The 21,374-nt window shown below is 45.1% G+C and overlaps 1 protein-coding gene across 5 annotated transcripts in view; it reads left to right on the top strand.

Annotated features, from left to right (window-relative positions):
* Positions 1-19,853, top strand: part of MSH5 (mutS homolog 5) — an 86,296-nt gene extending 66,443 nt beyond the window's left edge. For 4 of the 5 annotated variants that reach the window (XM_077285934.1, XM_077285932.1, XM_077285935.1 and 1 more), the window contains 2 exons: positions 16,722-16,795; positions 19,498-19,852. In XM_077285934.1, coding sequence (XP_077142049.1) covers positions 16,722-16,795; positions 19,498-19,606 — 183 coding nt within the window. In that variant the 3' untranslated portion in view covers positions 19,607-19,852. Of the gene's footprint in view, positions 1-16,721; positions 16,796-19,497 lie in introns of all 5 variants that reach the window. The other variant, XM_077285936.1, reaches the window with a different exon arrangement.
* Positions 19,854-21,374: the final 1,521 nt, after the last annotated feature.

The following is a 21,374-nucleotide window of genomic DNA, read 5'->3' as shown; positions in this document are numbered from 1 at the left end:
AGGGGAAGATGGTGGCCACACCATGAGTTTATCTCCTTTTATGCTCATAGCAGCCAATGACTCAGAGGTATTCTTTGCAGCATGAGATGGTGCATTGTCAGCATGAAGATGATTTTGCTCCTGAAGGCACGTTTCTGCTTTTTATACAATGGAAGAAAGTTGTCAGTCAGAAACTCTTTATACTTTGCAGAGGTCATTTTCAGCCTTTGAAGGATCCTACACCTTGAGGTTTGAGGGACTCCAGAGGCACCAGCAGCTTCAAATATCTGTTTGCTGGTTTGTAATGGCTTTTTAGCAGCTGCTCTCTTAATCCGATGAACTTGCCTGGCAGAAACCTTCCTCATTATGCCTTTATCAGCATGAACACGTCTGTGCTCAGATTCAGCCAAAAAAACCTTAACAGTACAATTATCCTGGATCTCCTCGTACGTTTCCAACCGCACATTCAGCGTCTCCCACTCCCACACTACCTCCTCATCCCACCCTCTCTCTGTTGGAGTCCCCCAAGGCTCTGTTCTAGGACCCCTACTCTTCTCAATCTATACACTTGGCTTGGGACAACTCATAAAGTCCCATGGATTCCAGTACCACCTCTATGCTGATGACACTCAGATCTACCTCTCTGGCCCAGACGTCACTGCTCTGCTGTCCAGAATCCCAGAGTGCCTATCAGCCATATCCTCCTTCTTCTCCTCTCGCTTCCTCAAACTCAATGTGGACAAATCTGAACTCCTCATCTTTCCTCCATCCCATAGATCTTCCTTACCTGACCTATCTATCGCAATCAATGACATCATGCCTTCCCCCGTACCGGAAGTCCGCTGCCTCGGAGTAACCTTCGACTCTGCCCTGTCCTTCAAACCGCACATCCAAGATCTTTTCACCTCCTGTCGCCTCCAGCTCATAAATATCTCCAGAATCCGTCCTTTCCTCAACCCTCAATCTACTAAAATGCTTGTGAATGCCCTCATCATCTCCTGCCTTGACTACTGCAACACCCTTTTCTGCGGCCTCCCTGCTAACACCCTTGCACCTCTCCAGTCCATCCTTAACTCTGCTTCCCGACTAATTCATCTCTCTCCTCGCTACTCCTCTGCTTCCCCCCTCTGCAAATCTCTTCACTGGCTCCCATTCCCTCAGCGTATCCAGTTCAAATTACTAATACTGATCTACAAAGCCATCCATAACCTGTCTCCTCCATATGCAGCGCCCCAGAGTTCTGGTCATTGCAGTAATGTCTGTCATGATCTCCATGGCCAGAGAACTAGCATAAGCCTCAATAGGAACAAGCTCTTGGAAGATGTAACTGTACTGACCATGAACTAAACCTACCGCATCATCTAGAAGTAGCCAGGTAGCATGTCCTACTTTTTATCCCTATATGCCCAGCGCCGGCCGGAGAACTAAATAATGCTAGCAGAGGGAAATATAAGACCTGACTCACCTCTAGAGAAATGCCCAAAAAGGAGACAGAAGCCCCCCACATATATTGGCGGTGATATGAGATGAAACAACAAACGCAGCAGGAAAATAGTTTTAGCAAATTTGAGGTCCGCTTTCTAGATAGCAGAAGACAGAAAGCATACTTTCATGGTCAGTAGAAAACCCTAACAAAACACATCCAGAAATTACTTTAGGACTCTGGCATTAACTCATAATACCAGAGTGGCAATTCCTGATCAACAAGAGCTTTCCAGACACAGTAACGAAACTGCAGCTGTGAACTGGAACCAAAATACAAAAACAAAACATGGACGAATGTCCAACTTATCTAGTAGATGTCTGGGAGCAGGAACAAGCACAGAGAGACTTCTGATAACATTGTTGACCGGCAAGCATCTAACAGAGAAGCCAGGTTATATAGCGACACCCAGATCTAATCAGAACAGGTGAACAGGGAAGATGATGTCACAAGTTCAATTCCACCAGTAGCCACCGGGGGAGCCCAGAATCCAAATTCACAACAGTACCCCCCCCTCAAGGAGGGGGCACCGAACCCTCACCAGAACCACCAGGGCGATCAGGATGGGCCCTATGAAAGGCACGAACCAGATCAGAGGCATGAACATCAGATGCAGTGACCCAAGAATTATCCTCCTGGCCGTATCCCTTCCACTTGACCAGATACTGGAGTCTCCGTCTGGAAACACGGGAGTCTAGGATTTTTTCCACAACGTACTCCAACTCACCCTCAACCAACACCGGAGCAGGAGGCTCAACGGAAGGCACAACCGGTGCCTCATACCTGCGCAATAACGACCGATGAAAAACGTTATGAATAGAAAAGGATGCAGGGAGGTCCAAACGGAAGGAAACAGGGTTAAGAATCTCCAATATTTTATACGGACCGATGAACCGAGGCTTAAACTTAGGAGATGAGACCCTCATAGGGACAAAACGAGAAGACAACCACACCAAATCTCCAACACAAAGCCGAGGACCAACACGACGGTGACGGTTGGCAAAAAGCTGAGTCTTCTCCTGGGACAACTTTAAATTGTCCATCACCTGCCCCCAGATATGATGCAATCTCTCCACCACCGCATCCACTCCAGGACAATCCGAGGATTCCATCTGACCGGAGGAAAATCGAGGGTGGAACCCCGAATTACAGAAAAACGGGGACACCAAAGTGGCAGAGCTGGCCCGATTATTGAGGGCGAACTCCGCCAATGGCAAAAAAGCAACCCAATCATCCTGGTCAGCAGACACAAAACACCTCAGATATGTCTCCAGGGTCTGATTAGTCCGCTCGGTCTGGCCATTAGTCTGAGGGTGAAAAGCAGACGAAAAAGACAAATCTATGCCCATCCTAGCACAGAATGCCCGCCAAAATCTAGACACAAATTGGGTTCCTCTGTCAGAAACGATATTCTCAGGAATACCATGCAAACGAACAACATTTTGAAAAAACAGGGGCACCAACTCGGAAGAAGAAGGCAATTTGGGCAGGGGAACCAAATGGACCATCTTAGAAAAACGGTCACACACCACCCAGATGACAGACATCTTCTGAGAAACAGGCAGATCTGAAATAAAATCCATCGAGATGTGTGTCCAAGGCCTCTTAGGAATAGGCAAGGGCAACAATAATCCACTAGCCCGAGAACAACAAGGCTTGGCCCGAGCACAAACGTCACAAGACTGCACAAAGCCTCGCACATCTCGTGACAGGGAAGGCCACCAGAAGGATCTTGCCACCAAATCCCTGGTACCAAAAATTCCAGGATGACCTGCCAATGCAGAAGAATGTACCTCAGAGATGACTCTACTGGTCCAATCATCAGGAACAAACAACCTATCAGGCGGACAACGATCCGGTCTATCCGCCTGAAACTCCTGCAAGGCCCGCCGCAGGTCTGGAGAAACGGCTGACAAGATAACTCCCTCCTTAAGAATACCTGTGGGGTCAGAGTTGCCGGGTGAATCAGGCTCAAAACTCCTAGAAAGGGCATCCGCCTTAACATTCTTAGAACCCGGTAGGTACGATACCACAAAATTAAACCGAGAGAAAAATAATGACCAGCGCGCCTGTCTAGGATTCAGGCGCCTGGCGGTCTCAAGATAGATCAAATTTTTGTGGTCAGTCAATACCACCACCTGATGTCTGGCCCCCTCGAGCCAATGGCGCCACTCCTCAAACGCCCACTTCATGGCCAAAAGCTCCCGATTCCCAACATCATAATTCCGCTCAGCGGGCGAAAATTTACGGGAAAAGAAGGCACAAGGCCTCATCACGGCGCAGTCAGAACTTTTCTGCGACAACACTGCCCCAGCCCCGATCTCAGAAGCGTCGACCTCAACCTGAAAAGGAAGAGTCACATCAGGCTGACGCAACACAGGGGCAGAAGAAAAACGGCGCTTAAGCTCCCGAAAGGCCTCCACAGCATCAGGGGACCAATTAGCAACATCAGCACCCTGTCTAGTCAAATCGGTCAATGGCTTAACGACATCCGAAAAACCAGAAATAAATCGACGATAAAAGTTGGCAAAGCCCAAAAATTTCTGAAGACTTTTAAGAGAAGAGGGCTGCGTCCAATCACAAATAGCTTGAACCTTGACAGGATCCATCTCAATGGAAGAGGGAGAAAAAATATATCCCAAAAAGGAAATTCTCTGAACCCCAAAAACGCACTTAGAACCCTTGACACACAGAGAATTAGACCGCAAAACCTGAAAAACCCTCTTAACTTGCTGGACATGAGAGTCCCAGTCATCCGAAAAAATCAGAATATCATCCAGATACACTATCATAAATTTATCCAAAAAATCGCGGAAAATATCATGCATAAAGGACTGGAAGACTGAAGGGGCATTAGAAAGACCAAAAGGCATCACCAAATACTCAAAGTGGCCCTCGGGCGTATTAAATGCGGTTTTCCACTCATCCCCCTGCCTGATCCGCACCAAATTATACGCCCCACGGAGATCAATCTTAGAGAACCACTTGGCCCCCTTTATGCGAGCAAACAAATCAGTCAGCAACGGCAATGGGTATTGATATTTAACCGTGATTTTATTCAAAAGCCGATAATCAATACATGGTCTCAAAGAGCCGTCTTTTTTTGACACAAAGAAAAAACCGGCTCCTAAGGGAGATGACGATGGACGAATATGTCCCTTTTCCAAGGACTCCTTTATATATTCTCGCATAGCAGTATGTTCAGGCACAGACAGATTAAATAAACGACCCTTTGGGTATTTACTACCCGGAATTAAATCTATAGCACAATCGCACTCCCGGTGCGGAGGTAATGAACCCAGCTTGGGTTCTTCAAAGACGTCACGATAATCAGACAGGAACTCAGGGATTTCAGAGGGAATAGATGATGAAATGGACACCAAAGGTACGTCCCCATGAGTCCCCTTACATCCCCAGCTCAACACAGACATAGCTCTCCAGTCGAGGACTGGGTTGTGAGACTGCAGCCATGGCAATCCCAGCACCAAATCATCATGTAGATTATACAGCACCAGAAAACGAATAGTCTCCTGGTGATCCGGATTAATACACATAGTCACTTGTGTCCAGTATTGTGGTTTATTATTAGCCAATGGGGTGGAGTCAATCCCCTTCAGAGGAATAAGAGTCTCCAAAGGCTCTAAATCATACCCACAACGATTGGCAAAGGACCAATCCATAAGACTCAACGCGGCGCCAGAGTCGATATAGGCGTCCGTAGTAATAGATGACAAAGAGCAAATCAGGGTCACAGACAAAATAAATTTAGACTGTAAAGTGCCAATGGGAACGGATTTATCAAGCTTTTTAGTACGCTTAGAGCATGCTGATATAACATGAGTAGAATCCCCACAATAGAAACACAACCCATTTTTCCGTCTAAAACTCTGCCGCTCGCTTCTGGACAGAATTCTATCACACTGCATGTTTTCTGGCGTCTTCTCAGCGGACACCGCCAGATGGTGCACTGGTTTGCGCTCCCGCAGACGCCTATCGATCTGAATGGCCATTGTCATGGACTCATTCAGACTTGCAGGCACAGGGAACCCCACCATAACATCCTTAATGGCATCAGAAAGACCCTCTCTGAAAGTAGCCGCCAAGGCGCACTCATTCCACTGAGTAAGCACAGACCATTTACGGAATCTTTGGCAGTAAATTTCAGCTTCATCTTGCCCCTGCGATAGGGACATCAAAGTTTTTTCTGCCTGAAGTTCCAAATGAGGTTCCTCATAAAGCAAGCCCAAGGCCAGAAAAAACGCATCCACATTGCGCAACGCAGGATCCCCTGGTGCCAATGCAAAAGCCCAATCTTGAGGGTCGCCGCGGAGCAAGGAAATCACAATCCCAACCTGCTGTGCAGGGTCTCCAGCAGAACGAGATTTCAGGGACAAAAATAACTTACAATTATTTCTAAAATTCTGAAAGCTAGATCTATTCCCTGAGAAGAATTCCGGCAAAGGAATTCTCGGCTCTGATACCGGAGCATGAACAACAAAATCTTGCAAACTTTGTACTTTCGTGGCGAGATTATTCAAACCTGCAGTTACACTCTGTAGATCCATTATAGACAGGTGAACATAGAGCCATTCAAAGATTAGAAGGAGAGAGAAAAAAAAAGAAAGACTGCAGCATAGACCGACTGGCAAGTGATCCAATTAAGAGCACACTCACAACTAGAGAAAAAAAAAAAAAATTCTCAGCAGACTTCTTATTTCTCTCCTTTCTCAGCCAAGGATTTTAACCCTTTAGTTGGCCGGTCAAACTGTCATGATCTCCATGGCCAGAGAACTAGCATAAGCCTCAATAGGAACAAGCTCTTGGAAGATGTAACTGTACTGACCATGAACTAAACCTACCGCATCATCTAGAAGTAGCCAGGTAGCATGTCCTACTTTTTATCCCTATATGCCCAGCGCCGGCCGGAGAACTAAATAATGCTAGCAGAGGGAAATATAAGACCTGACTCACCTCTAGAGAAATGCCCAAAAAGGAGACAGAAGCCCCCCACATATATTGGCGGTGATATGAGATGAAACAACAAACGCAGCAGGAAAATAGTTTTAGCAAATTTGAGGTCCGCTTTCTAGATAGCAGAAGACAGAAAGCATACTTTCATGGTCAGTAGAAAACCCTAACAAAACACATCCAGAAATTACTTTAGGACTCTGGCATTAACTCATAATACCAGAGTGGCAATTCCTGATCAACAAGAGCTTTCCAGACACAGTAACGAAACTGCAGCTGTGAACTGGAACCAAAATACAAAAACAAAACATGGACGAATGTCCAACTTATCTAGTAGATGTCTGGGAGCAGGAACAAGCACAGAGAGACTTCTGATAACATTGTTGACCGGCAAGCATCTAACAGAGAAGCCAGGTTATATAGCGACACCCAGATCTAATCAGAACAGGTGAACAGGGAAGATGATGTCACAAGTTCAATTCCACCAGTAGCCACCGGGGGAGCCCAGAATCCAAATTCACAACAAATGTCATTCTTCCACCAGGGGGAGTGATATTACGTCTGAAGGCAATAAAGGAGATCTTCCTACCAGTTATCACAAACCATACACCACACTTCACAATCCAGTCCACCAGGAGGAGCCTTGCTCCTATCTACTAGGGCACTCCTCACAATTAGGTAAAACTGGTGGGCTGGATAGAAAGTTAGTCAGAAGCTGACTGGGCTTCACCCAGGCAGTATCCAGGAGTGAGATGCTGACTGGGCTTCTCCCAGGCAGTTCCTGTCAGGCAGACAGGGGGAGAGGAGGAACATCAGAGCTGCAGACAGAGAGGTCCCTGACAGGGGTGGGATCTTGTCAGAGGCCTAGATAGAAGGCCACGGAGCTGCGCCTGCCCCACGTGCGGCAGCATCCTAAGGAAGGACACGAAGAGAACTGTATTGTAGCGGGTGAGAAACTAAGTCATAGCACAAGGAGAGAAATCCAGAAGGAGTTCTGCCCTGCAAAAGGCTGCCTCCTTCTGAGGCGCAGGATCCGGTAGCCGGAACACCGAGGGAGCAATTGTCTCCAAGCCTTGCTTCAGAGACCGGCAGGACAGTCAATTCCACGTTGGCTGCCCGACCATATACCCAGGAGGCACGGTGTCAACTTGTAGGGGCTGGGGCATCTCTAGGGTCCCTGTAAAAAGCCTCAGGCCACCAGTCATACAGGTTTTGTCCTATCCATACCATCTGGGGGACAGAGAGGAAGATATAACATCTAGAACATCTACAACAGTTGTGAGGACCTTACCGAGAAGCTCAGCAGGGAGGTACTACAACACACAGGCGCTAGAGGAAGGCTACTGATTTCCACCTGGATAAGGGGACTCTGGATTTGCCTTCAGACCGGCCAGACTCTGCCTACCTTGCGGTCTGTACCCTGGACTGTGGATGCTGAAGCCTCCAGTAAAGGTAAAGAGACTGCAACCTTGTGTCCTCGTTATTCACTGCGCCTTACATCATCTACCATCACCACCTACACTTTTGGGAAGCCCTGGGGATACACTTCACCTGTGGGAAGGTATACCATCAAGCTGCCATAAAATCACCCCAGCGGACCCCTAAGCAGCGTCGGTCACCCTGACCGAATACCACAGGTGGCGTCACGAACATTCTCCCTTTAAAGACCTTTCCCCATCTTTCAACGGACGTTCCCCTAGGGCCACGGACCAGGTCAGCCACTGTGACTTCCCCCCGAACCGAAGGACCCATAGCCCTACTGGGGGCGCTCCACATATATCTCTGAACTAATCTCCCAATATCTTCCCTCACGTAATCTCCGGTCCTCCCAAGACCTCCTCTCCTCCACACTTATTCGCTCCTCATCCAATCGCCTCCAAGACTTCTCACGAATATCCCCCATCCTCTGGAATTCTTTGCCCCAACACGTCTGACTATCAACCACATTCGGATCCTTCAGACGGAACCTGAAAACCCATCTCTTGAGGAAAGTCTACAGCCTGCACTGACCCCTCTGCCTCCTCATCACTACTGAAGCTACCGCCTCACCAACGCCGGAGCTGCAGCAACCCTCAACCTATTGTCTCCTTCCCCATAATCCTGTAGACTGTAAGCCCTCAAGGGCAGGGTCCTCGCCCCTCTGTATCAGTCTGTCATTGTTAGTTTGTTTACTGTAAGTGATATCTGTAACTTGTATGTAACCCCTTCTCATGTACAGCACCATGGAATCAATGGTGCTATATAAATAAATAATAATAATAATAATAATAATGATCACTCTTAAGTTTTCGGGAAATATCTAATGTTATCATCCCTTGATCAAGGCATTTCACTATTTAATGCTTTCTTGGCAGCAGAGAGATCCTTTTTCTTTCCCATGTTACTTGAAAACTGTGGCCTGCTTAACCCCTTTCTGACATTGGACGTACTATCCCGTCGAGGTGGGGTGGGACCGTATGACCAGCGACGGGATAGTACATCATATGCGATCGGCCGCGCTCACGGGGGGAGCGTGGCCGATCGCGGCCGGGTGTCAGCTGACTATCGCAGTTGACATCCGGCACTATGTGCCAGGAGCGGTCACGGACCGCCCCCGGCACATTAACCCCCGACACACTGCGATCAAACATGATGATGTATAGGGAAGCATCTCGCAGGGAGGGGGCTCCCTGCGTGCTTCCCTGAGACCCCCTTAGCAAAGCGATGTGATGCGTTGCTCCGAGGGTCTCTTACCTCCTCCTCACTGCAGCAGGCCCGGATCCAAAATTGCCACGGCATCCGGGTCCTGCAGGGAGGTGGCTTCACAGCGCCTGCTCAGAGCAGGCGCCGGGAAGCCTCCAGGAGCTGTGCACGTCAGATCGCCGATCTGACACAGTGCACAGCAAAGTGTCAGATCAGCGATCTTACACTGTAACATGATGCCCCCCCCTGGGGCAATGTTATAGTGTAAAAAAAAAAATATTCACATGTGTAAAAAAAAATTTAAAAAAAATCCCCCCCAATTTTATTTTATTTTTTAAAAAAAAAAACATTGTTCCTATAAATACATTTCTTTATCTAAATAAAAAAAACAATAAAAGTACACATATTTAGTATCGCCGCGTCCGTAACGACCCGACCTATAAAACTTTCCCACTAGTTAACCCCTTCAGTGAACACCGTAAAAAAAAAGCAAACGAGGCAAAAAACAACGTTTTATTATCATACCGCAAAAAAAAAGTGGAATAACATGCGATCAAAAAGACGGATATAAATAACCATGGTACCGCTGAAAACGTCATCTTGTCCCGCAAAAAACGAGCAGCCATACAGCGTCATCAAAGAAAAATTTAAAAAGTTATAGTCCTCAGAATAAAGCGATGCAAAAATAAATATTTTTTCTATAAAATAGTTTTTATCGTATAAAAGCGCCAAAACATAAAAAAAATATAAATGAGGTATCACTGTAATCGTACTGACCCGAAGAATAATACTGCTTTATCCATTTTACCAAACGCGGAACTGTATAAACGCCTCCCACAAAAGAAATTCATGAAAAGCTGGTTTTTGGTCATTCTGCCTCACAAAAATCAGAATAAAAAGCGATCAAAAAATGTCATGTGCCTGAAAATGTTACCAATAAAAACGTCAACTCGTCCCGCAAAAAACAAGACCTTACATGACTCCGTGGACCAAAATATGGAAAAATTAGAGCTCTCAAATGTGGTAACGCGAAAAATATTTTTTGCAATAAAAAGCGTCTTTCAATGTGTGACGGCTGCCAATCATAAAAATCCCCTAAAAACCCCCGCTATAAAAGTAAATCAAAACCCCCTTCATCACCCCCTTAGTTAGCGAAAAATTAAAAAATTAAAAAAATGTATTTATTTCCATTTTCCCATTAGGGTTAGGGCTAGGGCTAGGGTTAGGGCAAGGGTTAGGGCAAGGGTTAGGGCTAGGGTTAGGGTTGGGGCTAAGGTTAAGGCTACAGTTAGGGTTGGGGCTAAAGTTAGGGTTAGGGTTGGGGCTAAAGTTAGGGTTTGGATTACATTTACGGTTGGGAATAGGGTTGGGATTAGGGTTAGGGGTGTGTCAGGGTTAGGGGTGTGGTTAGGGTTACCGTTGAGATTAGGCTTAGGGGTATGTTTGAATTAGGGTTTCAGTTATAATTGGGGGGGTTTCCACTGTTTAGGCACATCAGGGGCTCTCCAAACGCGACATGGCGTCCGATCTCAATTCCAGCCAATTCTGCGTTGAAAAAGTAAAACAGTGCTCCTTCCCTTCCGAGCTCTCCCGTGCACCCAAACAGGGGTTTACCCCAACAAATGGGGTATCAGCGTACTCAGGACACATTAGACAACAACTTTTGTGGTCCAATTTCTCCTGTTACCCTTGGGAAAATACAAAACTGAGGGATAAAAAATAATTTTTGTGGAAAAAAAAAAGGATTTTTATTTTCACGGCTCTGCGTTATAAACTGTAGTGAAACACTTGGGGGTTCAAAGCTCTCACAACACATCTAGATGAGTTCCTTAGCGGGTCTACTTTCAAAAATGGTGTCACTTGTGGGGGGTTTCAATGTTTAGGCACATCACGGTCTCTCCAAACGCAACATGGCGTCCCATCTAAATTCTTGTCAATTTTGCATTGAAAAGTCAAACAGTGCTCCTTCCCTTCCGAGCTCTCCCATGCGCCCAAACAGTGGTATACCCCCACATATGGGGTATCAGCCTACTCAGGACAAATTGTACAACAACTTTTGGGGTCCAATGTCTTCTCTTACCCTTGGGAAAATAAAAAATTGGGGGCAAAAAGATCATTTTTGTGAAAAAATATGATTTTTTATTTTTACGGCTCTGCATTATAAACTTCTGTGAATCACTTAATGGGTCAAAGTGCTCACCACACATCTAGATAAGTTCCTTAGGGGGTGTACTTTCCAAAATGGGGTCACTTGTGGGGGGTTTCAATGTTTAGGCACATCAGTGGCTCTTCAAAAGCAACATGGCGTGCCATCTCAATTCCTGTCAATTTTGCATTGAAAAGTCATATGGCGCTCCTTCGCTTCCGAGCTCTGCCATGCGCCCAAACAGTGGTTTAGCCCCACATATGGGGTATCAGCGTACTCAGGACAAATTGTACAACAACTTTTGAGGTCCATTTTCTCCTGTTACCCTTGGTAAAATAAAACAAATTGTAGCTGAAGTAAATTTTTTGTGAAAAAAAAGTTAAATGTTCATTTATTTTTAAACATTCCAAAAATTCCTGTGAAACACCTGAAGGGTTAATAAACTTCTTGAATGTGGTTTTGAGCACCTTGAGGGGTGCAGTTTTTAGAATGGTGTCACACTTGGGTATTTTCTATTATATAGACACCTCAAAATGACTTCAAATGAGATGTGGTCCCTAAAAAAAAAAAGAGAAATTGCTGGTCAACTTTTAACCCTTATAACTCCCTAATAAAAAAAATGTTGGTTCCAAAATTGTGCTGATGTAAAGTAGACATGTGGGAAATGTTGCTTATTAAGTATTTTGTGTGATATATCTCTGCGATTTAATTGCATAAAAATTCAAAATTGGAAAATTGTGAAATTTTCAAAATTTTCGCCAAATTTCCGTTTTTTTTCACAAATAAACGCAGGTAATATCAAAGAAATTTTACCACGATCATGAACTACAATATGTCACGAGAAAACAGTGTCAGAATCACCGGGATCCGTTGAAGCGTTCCAGAGTTATAACCTCATAAAGGAACAGTGGTCAGAATTGTAAAAATTGGCCTGGTCATTAACGTGCAAACCACCCTTGGGGGTAAAGGGGTTAATAATGTGGAACATCATTTTTAAGTAGTTTTCCTTTAATTAGAATCAACTGGAAAACTAATTATCACGTGTTTAAAGGGAAGGTGCCATCAAAAAAATTTTTTTTCCAGCGATTGAAAAAAATTTAAAGAATTAATGTTTAAATTTTCTTAAAAAATAATATCATTTGTTTATAATTTACTAAAATCTGAAAAATAATTTTAAAAGGTTTGGCATTTCCACTTTTAAACACTAGAGGGAGCAGCTACTGAAATTTGACCTAAACCTAATGTACAACTAGCTCACATTACAGCACTGCAGTAATTATGGGCGGAGTCTGCTGACGGGTGTGTGATGTCTCCTCTCCTCCCCTCCTGGGTGTTTGCTAAGGGATAAGAGAGGATGATATTCAGGAACACAGTAAGAAGCCATTTTGTTGGTGACTACAAAGTTATACTGACAAGTAGGCAGTCACAGAGGATGGCAGGTAGCAAGGATTCTCGGAGATATGTGGTGGAGGGAGCAGGGTGACAGCAGCACAGAGTATTTCAGGAGAACAGTGTGCTGGTCTATGGGGGGCACCATGTTCAGTGCGCGGAGCAGCCAGGGACTGTACATAGAGCACTGTCTTTTATACACATGGATGGACCGACTGCTTGTCTGCTCCACAAAAAAACAGGAAACATTTCTGTGGATTGATGGCCTGTTCTGATCCAGACTTTGCATGCAGACCCCATTCCCCTCCTCAGATCCTGTCTTCTCCATCCTGTCCTGGCGATGTGTAAAAGCGAGGCGACAGGCACAGTCCGGGGTGACGCTGGGAAGGAAATGGAGCCATATAGTAATGATAAAAATGAGACGCCTCTCTTCAGCTGCCTCACCGGCCTTCCCCTGACTGCACCTAACTGGAGGTCATGCTGCTCCCTTTATTACCCCAGACCCGTGTGCAGCTGCTCAGCCAGAACCACTCTAGATTGGGTCCCCTTTCTGAAGATAATACTGCCATAGTGTTCTCACATAATACCGCCATAAAGATCACATATAATACCGCCATAAAGATCACACATAATACTGTCCTATAGTTCTCACATAGTATCATCTTATAGATCGCAAATAACAATGCCATAGTGTTCTCACATAATACCGCCATATAGATCACAAATAATACCGCCATATACTTCACACATAATACCGCCATATATACCTCACATAACGACGCCATATAGATCTCACATAATACCGCCATATAGATCACACATCACACCGCCATATACTTCACACATAATACCGCCATATACCGTACAGACCAAAAGTTTGGAAACACCTCATTTAAAGATTTTTCTGTATTTTCATGACTGTGAAAATTGTACATTCACACTGAAGGCATCAGAACTATGAATTAACACATGTGGAATTATATACTTAAAAAAGTGTGAACCAACTGAAATTATGTCTTATATTCTAGGTTCTTCAAAGTAGCCACCTTTTGCTTTGATGACTGCTTTGCACACTCTTGGCATTCTCTTGATGAGCTTCAAGAGGTAGTCACCGGGAATGGTTTTCACTTCATAGGTGTGCCCTGTCAGGTTTAATAAGTGGGACTTCTTGCCTTATAAATGGAGTTGGGACCATCAGTTGTGTTGTGCAGAAGTCTGGTGGGTACACAGCTGATAGTCCTACTGAATAGACTGCTAGAATTTGTATTATGGCAAGAAAAAAGCAGCGAAGTAAAGAAAAACGAGTGGCCATCATTACTTTAAGAAATAAAGGTCAGCCAGTCCGAAAAATTGGGAAAACTTTGAAAGCGTCCCCAAGTGCAGTGGCAAAAACCATCAAGCGCTACAAAGAAACTGGCTCACATGAGGACCGCCCAAGGAAAGGAAGACCAAGAGTCACCTCTGCTTCTGAGGATAAGTTTATCCGAGTCACCAGCCTCAGAAATCGCAGGTGAACAGTAGCTCAGATTAGAGACCAGGTCAATGCCACACAGAGTTCTAGCAGCAGACACATCTCTACAACTGTTAAGAGGAGACTTTGTGCAGCAGGCCTTCATGGTAAAATAGCTGCTAGGAAACCACTGCTAAGGACAGGCAACAAGCAGAAGAGACTTGTTTGGGCTAGAGAACACAAGGAATGGACATTAGACCAGTGGAAATCTGTGCTTTGGTCTGATGAGTCCAAATTTGAGATCTTTGGTTCCAACCACCGTGTCTTTGTGCGACGCAGAAAAGGTGAACAGATGGACTCTACATGCCTGGTTCCCACCCTGAAGCATGGAGGAGGAGGTGTGATGGTGTGGGGGTGCTTTGCTGGAGACACTATTGGGGATTTATTCAAAATTGAAGGCATACTGAACCAGCATGGCTACTCCAGGATCTTGCAGACGCATGCTATTCCATCCGGTTTGCGTTTAGTTGGACCATCATTTATTTTTCAACAGGACGCCTAACACACCTCCTGGCTGTGTAAGGGATATTTGACCAAGAAGAAGAGTGATGGGGTGCTACACCAGATGACCTGGCCTCCACAGTCACCAGACCTGAACCCAATCGAGATGGTTTGGGGTGAGCTGGACCGCAGAGTGAAGGCAAAAGGGCCAACAAGTGCTAAGCATCTCTGGGAACTCCTTCAAGACTGTTGGAAGACCATTCCCGGTGTCTACCTCTTGAAGCTGATCAAGAGAATGCCAAGAGTGTGCAGAGCAGTCATCAAAGCAAAAGGTGGCTACTTTGAAGAACATAGAATATAAGACATAATTTCAGTTGTTTCACACTTTTTTGGTAAGTATATAATTCCACATGTGTTAATTCACAGTTTTGATGCTTTCAGTGTGGAATGTACAATTTTCATAGTCATGAAAATACAGAAAAATCTTTAAATGAGGTGTGTCCAAACTTTTGGTCTGTAATGTAGATCACACATAACAGGGGGGGAGAGGAGTGCATAGGAGAGGATTAGATACACGTCTCAGCACAGTATCACACAGATAGTATTAGATACATGGCTCAGCATACTGTAACACACAGGCGAGGATTAGATAAACAACTCAGCACAGTATCACACAGGAGAGGATTAGATACACGTCTCAGCACAGTATCACACAGGAGAGGATTAGATACACGTCTCAGCACAGTATCACACAGGGTAGGATTAGATACACAGCTCAGCATACAGTAACACACAGGAGAGGATTAGATACACAGCTCAGCATACAGTAACACACAGGAGAGGATTAGATACACGTCTCAGCACAGTAACAAACATGGGAGGAGATACACTGCTCAGAGTCAGCATCACAAAGGATAGGATTAGATTGCCTCTCCCCCTCCCCCTCCGATATTACTTCACTGCTGCCGGTGCTGCTCCTTTCTCCCTCCTGTCCTTGGTCTCCTCCTCCTATAACCGCACGGCTCCTGCGATTATACTGGGAAACTAGAGCTCACAGACACTCTGTGAGCTCCAGAACGATGGCGCCGATCTCCTCCCTCTGCTGTGGTGTGGACGGCTCAGGGGGCGTGGCCAGATCACAGCAGGGAGCAGCTCAATGCTAGGTATAGAGTCGGAGTCCGACTGCAGTCTCCTTTGCCCAGAGCAGCCATATTTGCAGAGTGTAAGTGTCCTGCAGCTACACTTACACTCCTGCAAAGCAAAATGGCGGCACCCAGTGGCTGAAAAAATAATAAAAAAAGTTAAAGTTAAAAAATGTTAATTTGCATTAAAAACAATCATTTTTTTTAATACAAAAAATAAAATGCGGCACCTTCCCTTTAAGATTGATTTCAGTTATCCATTGAGCCCTGAGACACAATACCATCCATGAGTTTATTTGGAAACAAAACAATTTAAGCTTTATGACACTTAAATCCAATTTGCATAATAATTTGGAACACGGTGTAGGGATCTGTTAGGCTACTTTCACACTTGCGTCGGTGCGGGTCCGTCGCTATGCGTCAGGCCGACGTACCGACGCACGTTATGAAATTTGTGCACGACGTGGGCAGCGGATGCAGTTTTTCAACGCATCCGCTGCCCATTCTGAAGTCCGAGGAGGAGGGGGCGGAGTTCCGGCAGCGCATGCGCGGTAGAAAATGGCGGACGCGACGGACAAAAAAAGCTCACTTGAACGTTTTTTTGTACCGACGGTCCGCCAAAACACGACGGCCATACGTCGCGATCCGTCGCTAATACAAGTCTATGGGCAAAAAACGCATCCTGAGAGCACATTTGCAGGATCCATTTTTTGCCCAAAACTATGGATTGCGACGGATTAAAAAAAACGCAAGTGTGAAAGTAGCCTCAGGCTTTGAATGGCATTGTGGTGTCTTCTGTGTAGGATCATTACAGATATCTACATACCAACGCACTAAAACTGGACACTCATACTTCTGTTCATTGTGCTGTAAAAATGACCCTTTTTCCGGGAGCCTCATGGAAATTCTGGGAAACATCTAAAGTGTCATCATGAAAATTGCCATTAGAATTTCATTACATTTTTCACTTTTGTACCTAAGGTTTCAGAGCTGTTTCGGAGCGGACGTGCCATACGGTGCCTTGATGATTCAGATAGGAAAGAGAAGATGGACAAGTAAGAGGAATCTACTATATAATTGTCTAAGGGTCACTTCCTGTCTGTCTGTCACGGATATTCATTGGTCGCGGCCTCTGTCTGTCATGGAAATCGAAGTCGTTGATTGGTTGTGGCAAAACGCCCACGACCATTGCCACGACCAATCAGCAACGGGCACAGCCCGGCGGCAAAATGGCCGCTCTTTCCTCCCCGCAGTCAGTGCCTGCTCCATACTCCCCTCCGGTCAGCCCTCACACAGGGTTAATGCCAGCGTTACCGGAGCGCGGTGTGACGCACTCCGGTTATGCAGCTATTAACCCTGTGTGACTAACTTTTTACTATTGATGCTGCGTATGCAGCATCAATAGTAAAAAGATCTAATGTTACAAATAAGAATAATATCAATTAAAAAAAAGGTTATTCTCACCCTCTGACATCGCCCGCTGTCCTCGGCAGTGCAAGCAGCAGGTTCCGGTGCCAAGGATGCTATGCGAGAAGGACCTTCCATGACGTCACGGTCATGTGACCGCGACGTCATCACAGGTCCTGCGCTCATACCAACCCTGGGACCGGAAGCTGCCGCGTGCACCGCACACAGGCGCCAGGACTTCAAGGGGCCTTCGGAAGGTGAGTATATGTTTATTTTTTATTTGAAGTGTTTTTTAACCACTCATATAGTGCCCCCATTGCTATATACTACGTGGGCTGTGTTACATACTGTGTGGGCTCTGTTATATACTACATCTCTGTGCTATATACTATGTAGCTGGGCAATATACAACGTGACTGTGCAATATACAACGTGACTGTTCAATATACTATGTGACTGGGCAATATACTACGTGGCTGGGCAATATACTACGTGGCTGGGCAATATACTACGTGGGCTGGGCAATATACTATGTGGACATGCATATTCTAGAATACCCGATGCTTTAGAATCGGGCCACCATCTAGTCTACTATATAATTGTCTAAGGGGTACTTCCGTCTTTCTGTCTGTCCTTCTGTCTGTAACTGAAATCCCGCGTCGCTGATTGGTTTCGCCAGCTGCCTGTCCTGGCTGCCGCGACCAATCAGCGACGGGCACAGTACGGCCGAGAATTAGTCCCTCCCTACTCCAGTCAGAGCCCGGCGCCCGCATACTCCCCTCCTGTCAGCGCTCACACAGGGTTAATGCCAGCGTTAACGGACCGCGTTATGCCGCGGGTAACGCACTCCGTTAACGCTGCTATTAACCCTGTGTGTCCCCAACTTTTTACTGTTGATTTTGCCTATGCAGCATCAATAGCAAAAACATGACATGTTAAAAATAATAAAAAAAAACAAAAAACCTGCTATTCTCACTTCCGTAGTCCACCGAGGCGCACGAGGCTGCCGCCATCTTCCGTTCCCAGAGATGCATTGCGAAATTACCCAGAAGACTTAGCGGTCTCGCGAGACCGCTAAGTCATCTGGGTAATTTCTCAATGCATCCTGGGAACGGAAGATGGCGGCGGCCACGCACGCATCGGCACAGCTTCGCTGGATCCCGGTGGGTGAGTATATTACTATTTTTTATTTTAATTATTTTTTTTTTACAGGGATATGGTGCTCACACTGCAATATACTATGTGGGCTGTGTTAAATACCACATGGCTGCTATATACTACCTGGCCAGTGTTAGATACTACTGTATGAGGGCTGTGTTATATACTGCATGGGCAGTGTTATATACTGCGTGGGCTGTGCTATATATTACGTGGCTATGTTATATACTGCGTGGGCTGTGCTATATATTACGTGGCTGTGTTATATACTGCGTGGGCTGTGCTATATACTACGTGGGCAGTGTTATATACTACGTGGCTGCTATATACTGCGTGGGCTGTGTTATATACTGCGTGGGCTGTTATATACTGCGTGGGCTGTGTTATATACTGCATGGGCTGTGCTATATATTACGTGGCCAGTGTTATATACTGCGTGGGCTGTGTTATATACTGTTTGGGCTGTGTTATATACTGCGTGGCCTATATTAACGCATTGGGTATTCTAAAATATGTATGTATGTATGTATGTATATAGCAGCCACATAGTATATAGCACAGGCCACATAGTATTTGTCTGCTATATACTACATGGCTCCTATATACTACGTGGCCTGTGCTATATACTATGTGGCTGCTATATACATACATATTCTAGAATACCCGATGCGTTAGAATCGGGCCACCATCTAGTGTTAATAATAAGTTTGTATTTCTGTAAGGGATGAGAAATAGCTGCTGTAAAAGGCTGGCATAACACATACTCGTAATGTAAAGGGGTTGGGTGGGTAGAAAATACATTTTCAAGTACTATATTCTGAGCTACCAGATGACAGACAGCGTTTTACAATCCATGTGTACTAGATGGAGTGGAAAGTGGCTAAAAATGAGAATGCATCGCATCCATCATCAATGCACTGCATGGACAGCCCAATAATTTCAACCAGAGCTGTGTAATGCTTTACTTCCCCTGCGGAGGCGCTGCAGGAAAATGAAAGACTTGCACTCTGACCACAGCAGCGGGATACCCAGTTGTCAGCCCGTTATTAGGATACCCTTTAACAAAAAAAAAAACCTTGCTAATCATGATAATGGGGGTTTTCTTATTTAATTTCCATTTATATGTTACCGGCACTGAGATAACAAGCATAGTGGTCATTGTGTCTCACACACTTTTATTTCTCTGTCTCAGGTGCCGGAAACTGGTCTCCAGTTTTCTCAGTCTAGACCTCGATGATCCACAGACCGACCTGCAGAAATACTTGTCTGACACGGTCCTGCCGCTCTCCCGGATATTCTGAGTATCATGTCCTGATAGAAAACAGCTGCAAGCTGACGCCGTACGAAGCCCCGCTGTGCACCGAGGATTTAGCAGGGTTCTTTACCATCATTTTTTAGAAAAATCATAGTTATAGACCTGAGAAAAATAGATTTAAGTGGGAAAGTTGAGTGTATATATATATATATATATATATATATATATATATATATATATATATATATATATATATATATATATACACATAAATAAGCAGATCGCTCAGTGGTTATTGCCGTCCTGTCACCCAATAAATGGCGTAAAGTTTTTTTTTGTATTTATGTCAAGTTTTCAGCATTAAAATGATTTAGTACAAAATTAGACACTTCCAATATAAGGTCTGGCCATTCATTCATTCATTCATTCATTCATTCATTCAACACTTTAATTCACACATCGGATCTCCTTGAATGACAGATTCACCTAGATAATCTTTCCTGATATACGGTAAATTGTGCAATTAATTGACAGCAAAATGACGGATCAGTGGATAATGGAACCCAAAATCATCAACCAACTGAGGGCTGGATAACAAATCACCCCGAAAATGAAAGTAAAAAAAATAAATTACAGGATCCTTTTTTCATTGTTTTCATCACGGGAACTAATAATGTGATAGGTAGCGTCTATGGTCCTGTGTTCTCTACTGTATAAAACAAAGAGATTGTAGATCGGGGCGGCTGTGAAAGATAAGATTACAGAGATAAAGAGCTCCCAGATGTTCTTTGTGCTTCATGGTTAAGATATTTATGCCCTGTAATCCCCTCGTCTTACAGACAGCGGGTCCATATGACAATGTAAACCGTCATGGGTTTGTATCCGGTTCGATATATCACCCGTGGTGGCTCTACGGCCATTGTGCAACAACTAATCCTAGTTGTTATTACGTAGTGCTTTGTTCTGATTGTTTGTCAATTACCGCTAATGGAAAAACTGGTTTCCCGTTGGACATCATGCCGCCTATTACAACGAGCTGCCTCGGGCCCACTTCTTTAGAAGCCTTTGTCTGTAACAAAACCCATCCATACACGTAAGCCATCTGTCAGCAACATAATTTACTAGTTAGCAATGGCACTATTTGTATTGTGGATTTTGCTATTTAAAGGGGAATTCCGTCTGAGCAGGTTATACCCATCCACTGGATATGTGACAACTGATCAATATGGGGGCACACGACAGGGACCCTTCCCACAGGATCTTGTGTCACCTGTCCTTCAACTCCACTTGGATGTGGTATTGTGACCAGCGGAGTCTTACGGTCTTCGTCAATACCATGTCAACTCCTGGACAGGGTCAACATTTCCTGGGGTGTCCAATGTCTGAGCCCCAACCTCACCCCCGGACCCCTGACCCAAGTGGAAGATCCACAGCTCCAGAGCACCCTTGTGCTTCCTGACCTGAATATATAGAAGAAGACTGTAGACTGCTCCTGATATCTGTGATAGAGTCACTGGCAAAATAATGGAGGGGAGATTTGTACCACTGAGGTTTTTAGCTTTAGTGATATGAACCTAGGAAAACGCTCCAGCACTCTAAGTTCTGAGAGGGGTTAATCAACCATGTATAGGGCTAGGTTGAGTGAACAGCTGTAGAGTGAGTGGGAGGCTGTTCACCATATCTCCACACAAGGGCGGAGTCCAGAGAACAAATACACAGCCTTCTGGCCCATTCAGTGTTGGGTGTGCATAGGAACACTGAAATTGTGATCAAAATAGTATGGAAAAGTGGACACCCCCTTTAAGGTGCTATTT

The sequence above is a fragment of the Ranitomeya variabilis genome, chromosome 2, assembly GCF_051348905.1.
Source record: "Ranitomeya variabilis isolate aRanVar5 chromosome 2, aRanVar5.hap1, whole genome shotgun sequence".
Taxonomy (NCBI): domain Eukaryota; kingdom Metazoa; phylum Chordata; class Amphibia; order Anura; family Dendrobatidae; genus Ranitomeya; species Ranitomeya variabilis.
The sequence above is the reverse complement of the archived record's forward strand: the minus strand, read 5'-3'. Positions and strand labels throughout refer to the sequence as shown.